General features: G+C 35.4%; 1 protein-coding gene across 1 annotated transcript; it reads left to right on the plus strand.

Moving 5' to 3' along the window:
• Positions 1–1,724: 1,724 nt before the first annotated feature.
• LOC107026034 (cysteine proteinase 3) lies at positions 1,725–3,995 on the plus strand. The gene is made up of 7 exons (XM_015226863.1): positions 1,725–1,949; positions 2,034–2,155; positions 2,418–2,533; positions 2,757–2,830; positions 2,911–3,175; positions 3,315–3,446; positions 3,550–3,995. The coding sequence occupies exons 1-7, from the start codon at positions 1,762–1,764 to the stop codon at positions 3,721–3,723; spliced, it is 1,071 nt and encodes a 356-aa protein (XP_015082349.1). The 5' UTR covers positions 1,725–1,761; the 3' UTR covers positions 3,724–3,995.
• Positions 3,996–4,580: the final 585 nt, after the last annotated feature.

Genomic DNA, 4,580 nt, shown 5'->3' on the forward strand with positions numbered 1-4,580 from the left:
ATAGGTTAATTACTACATATTAAATTTATAAATATGCTTTTCTACTTGGCACGTAGACCACTGTTTAATATATAGCTCAATTATTTTTCCCCATCCCTTTCTATTTGGTCATCAATCACTATTCGGCGTTGCTTCACTAACTTCTTTATTCTTTAGTCTTTTTCTTTTTTGCCTATTTTTATGTTGTATTTAAAATATGCAAAACGTCTCATGGACCCTCATATTTGTATAGATTTGTATTATAGATCGTTTTATTTAATATTTTATCAACTAAACTTTTAAATTAAATAAAATATAATAATTAAACATTTCTGACCATTGAATATACTTATGTGGCATTAAAATAGCTAAGTTAACGGAAAAGTGTGACTATATGCATTTAAGGCAAGTGATCATCATATTTTAAACTTTAAACTTTAAATTATTAAAATTATATAATAAAAAAATTAAGAAAGAAAAATATCCATTTTCTTCCCCCACACCACTTTTTCAGCCACCCCTACCCCATAGCTGTCCAAACCTCTTTTTTTTTCTCGACACCCTACCGTTATCTTCTTTAGCCTGATCTTGACATTGTCACTCTGGTAACATCAGGTTTCATGGCGATTATCAGTGGAGGGAGAGAGTCGTATTGGTTTCATGGCGGTGCTCGTCGATTTGCAATGGTGTGAGTGGGAGAGACGGCTCTGATCCCTTTTTCGCTTGAATAGGAGTGATGTTGGTCGTTTTTTTCGCCAGACTAGGAGGCGGTGAGGGAGTTTGCAAGTACGCCAGAGAGAATGGAGAGGAGATGTTATTTTTGGTGGTTCGCAGGGGTCATGAGTGGTGTGGATAAAGAAAACTAGTAAAGAGGAGAACGATTTGGAGATGGCATGAGGAACTGGCCACGGCGGCAAAAAGGTTTGCCGGCCCGGAGCTGATGGTATGGCCACTTACATTGCTGGTTCTGCGACGATTGGAGAAGATGAAAGGAACGTGTGCACAGAGGAGCCCAGATTTTACTTTAAGAAATAAATTATTTTTTTATTATTTTATCTTTTATCTACTAAATTTAGTTAATATTTTTTTCGAATAACAATTAGTGAAGATAATATTATTAATTTAAATGACATGAATTTGACATGTCACATATTTAAAGGAGAGTGCTAGACACATGCTAAGAGAGGTTTATAAATCATTTTTTGATTGAGTTTAAAGGTTTATTTGATAAATAATTTACAATATAAACACGTACAAGTGCAGGTTCAACATACTCTTTTGAAATCGACTATATCATCAGATTAGGCTTCCATCAGCAGGCAGGTATATACTTTTCTGATACCTTCACGTCTTGTTGTCAAACCAACTACTCTAAGTATTATAAAATATCTCGCTTGCACATATAATTAAGCTTTAAAATATTAAAATGAAAAGTAAGAAAAAAAGAATATTCCAGTGTATACTCCCATATTATGTAAGAATAACTAATTTCAGACTGCCAAGCGAATTCCATAACAAAAAAATTAAGGTCATCCACTACATTTTTGCGAGCACGTCAACTTGAAGATCCTCCCATAGGATTTTTTTCCAACAAATTTTAACTTTTTACACCCTTAGATATTTGTCATATAATATACAATATATAAATTTAAATGAATTGATGATATCAAACGTAATAAAAATATCTGCAGGGGACCGGGTCCCCACTTTACAAATGGGGCCCATCAACCTCAATAAATTCTCCTCTATTCCAACAATCCTTCCCACATTACAATAATTACAATGTCACGTCTCTCGCTCATATTGATTCTCGTCGCCGGCCTTTTCGCTACTGCACTTGCCGGTCCGGCGACCTTCGCTGATGAGAATCCGATCAGGCAAGTCGTATTTCCCGATGAGCTGGAGAACGGGATTCTTCAAGTCGTCGGCCAGACTCGCAATGCTCTCTCCTTCGCTCGCTTTGCTATCAGGTTATTAAATTCGAAAATGCGGTCGATTTCTCTTTCGTTTTGCTTTAATACTAATATTGTTCTATATTTGAATGTTTATAAAAGGCATCGGAAAAGGTATGACTCCGTTGAAGAGATCAAGCTAAGGTTTGAGATATTTTTGGACAATCTGAAGATGATCCGATCGCATAACAGCAAAGGACTATCATACAAACTCGGTATCAATGGTATACTTTCTTATCTTCAAGTAGAGAAACAAGTTCACACTTATTAATTAGTTATTTAAATTATAAAAACTCAATATGAACTACTTATTCATGTTGTAAGTTTTAACATGATGATGTAAAAAAAATCAATTTGTACAAGTTAAGTTATTTCTTTACCATTCTTAATTGAATTCTTATATTCATCATATATGTTTGCATAAGTGTTTGCAATTTAAGATCAATCTAATTGTTGTTTATCGATTACTTTTATGCTTCATGGCAGAGTTTACCGACCTAACATGGGATGAGTTCCGTAAACACAAGTTGGGGGCATCTCAAAACTGTTCTGCCACCACAAAGGGCAATCTCAAGCTCACTAACGTCGTTCTGCCGGAGACGGTATATCCAATCAGAATGAACTCTGATCGTTTATGGTTATATATATCTCGAGCTATTCAGTTAATTAAACTAGTTTGTTTATTATTTCTAAGATGGTAGAGTTGAATTATGCTATAATAGAGATAGAAACACTAAACATCCATTGTATGCTGTGTACAATTGGTTGCAGAAAGATTTTTTTTTAATCCTAACAAACACCAAATTTCCAATTTTGTGATTGTAGAAAGACTGGAGGAAAGATGGTATTGTTAGCCCAGTGAAGGCACAGGGCAAGTGCGGATCTTGCTGGACATTCAGGTGAGAATTAGTTAAAATCATGTTGGACTCTTAAAATTGAAATCTAATGAAGCAGGCATATATATGTGGGGTTTTGGCAGCACTACTGGTGCACTAGAGGCAGCCTATGCCCAAGCATTTGGGAAGGGAATCTCTCTGTCAGAGCAGCAGCTTGTGGACTGTGCTGGAGCTTTTAATAACTTTGGTTGCAATGGAGGGTTGCCATCACAAGCATTTGAGTACATTAAATTCAATGGTGGTCTTGACACTGAAGAAGCATATCCATACACCGGCAAGAATGGCATATGTAAATTCTCACAAGCAAATATTGGTGTCAAAGTCATCAGTTCTGTCAATATTACCCTGGTAATTAAGATATCCTTATTTTCCTATGGATGGAAACAACTTTTTGCCAATGTTATTCAGCCCATTTGTTTAACTTATTGAGCTGCTGCTTTTACCAATTACACATATGGACTCCTGATTAACATATGTGTTATTACAGGGTGCTGAAGATGAACTGAAATACGCAGTTGCATTGGTTAGGCCTGTTAGTGTTGCTTTTGAGGTGGTAAAAGGGTTCAAACAGTACAAGAGCGGAGTTTACGCCAGCACTGAATGTGGCGACACTCCCATGGTAAGTCATCTGTCCCGAGTAACCTGAGAAGATGCAATAATCTATTATCACCTAAATAGGCCTATATGGACAATATTACAACCACTTGCTGTTTCATTGGCAGGACGTAAACCATGCTGTTCTTGCTGTGGGTTACGGTGTTGAAAATGGTACTCCCTACTGGCTCATAAAGAACTCATGGGGAGCAGATTGGGGTGAGGATGGATACTTCAAAATGGAGATGGGAAAGAACATGTGTGGTGTTGCAACTTGTGCATCCTACCCAATCGTTGCCTAAGCTTTGGAGTTTTGTGAAAAAAATCTGCATAAATCCGTGTTGTCCCAGTTAATGATAAAGCAGCAGCATTCAGGCTCCATTCTCAGATTTATATTCGGAACATGTCTGGATTGTTATACATATAAAAATGGTTGAGGCTACTTATATGAAAGAAACAATAAGATCAAAATATTTAGTTCACAGAGTTTATTATGCAGGAAAAAACCCTATGTAATTTATATCATTATAAGTAATGAAATGGAAGAAGAATTTCTTATTGTAAACATTGTTAATCCAGTGTTGTCCTTAGTTCGCGTCTTTTTGTCAAAATTGTTAATGGATTTAATGTCCTGTCCTTAGTTTATCTTTTTTTTGTTTCGCAGACAAGGTACAGCTATAATTTATATAGATTCTACCCCTCATTAGTGGGAATAATACCAACAACAAACAATAAGTAATTAGTGAAATCCCACAAGTGAAATCTAGAATGTACCTTATCATTATCTCATGAAGGTAGAGAGATTCTTTTCGAAAGATCATCGGCTCAAATGTAGCTATTCCAAATACAAAGAAGTAAATATAGCACATCACAAATAAACAATGTAAAGTCTACTAGAAAGGAACAACAACAACAATAAGATAGTGCAATGATCTAAACACAAATAAGCAATCTACTAGGATAGATTGTCGATAACAACAATAAATACTTATGGTCTATGTGGATATCAAAACAAGAACCATAGTAAATACAACTAGTACATAGACAAACACCAACTATTCTAAGCATTAAGCAAGACAACACTACATTGTTATCTCCTGTATTCAGATTAGTAAATCAGAAGAAATAAAAGATGAAAGAAAAACACAAAGAACTATTC

The sequence above is a fragment of the Solanum pennellii genome, chromosome 7 (genome assembly GCF_001406875.1).
Source record: "Solanum pennellii chromosome 7, SPENNV200".
NCBI lineage: Eukaryota > Viridiplantae > Streptophyta > Magnoliopsida > Solanales > Solanaceae > Solanum > Solanum pennellii.

Excerpts from the sequence above, each read along its gene's own strand:
- LOC107026034 (XM_015226863.1), top strand. The coding sequence starts at position 1,762 with ATGTCACGTCTCTCGCTCATATTGATTCTCGTCGCCGGCCTTTTCGCT. Across the intron at positions 2,156-2,417 it reads ATACAAACTCGGTATCAATG|AGTTTACCGACCTAACATGG; the intron begins GTATACTTTCTT and ends GCTTCATGGCAG. Across the intron at positions 2,831-2,910 it reads GGATCTTGCTGGACATTCAG|CACTACTGGTGCACTAGAGG; the intron begins GTGAGAATTAGT and ends GGGTTTTGGCAG.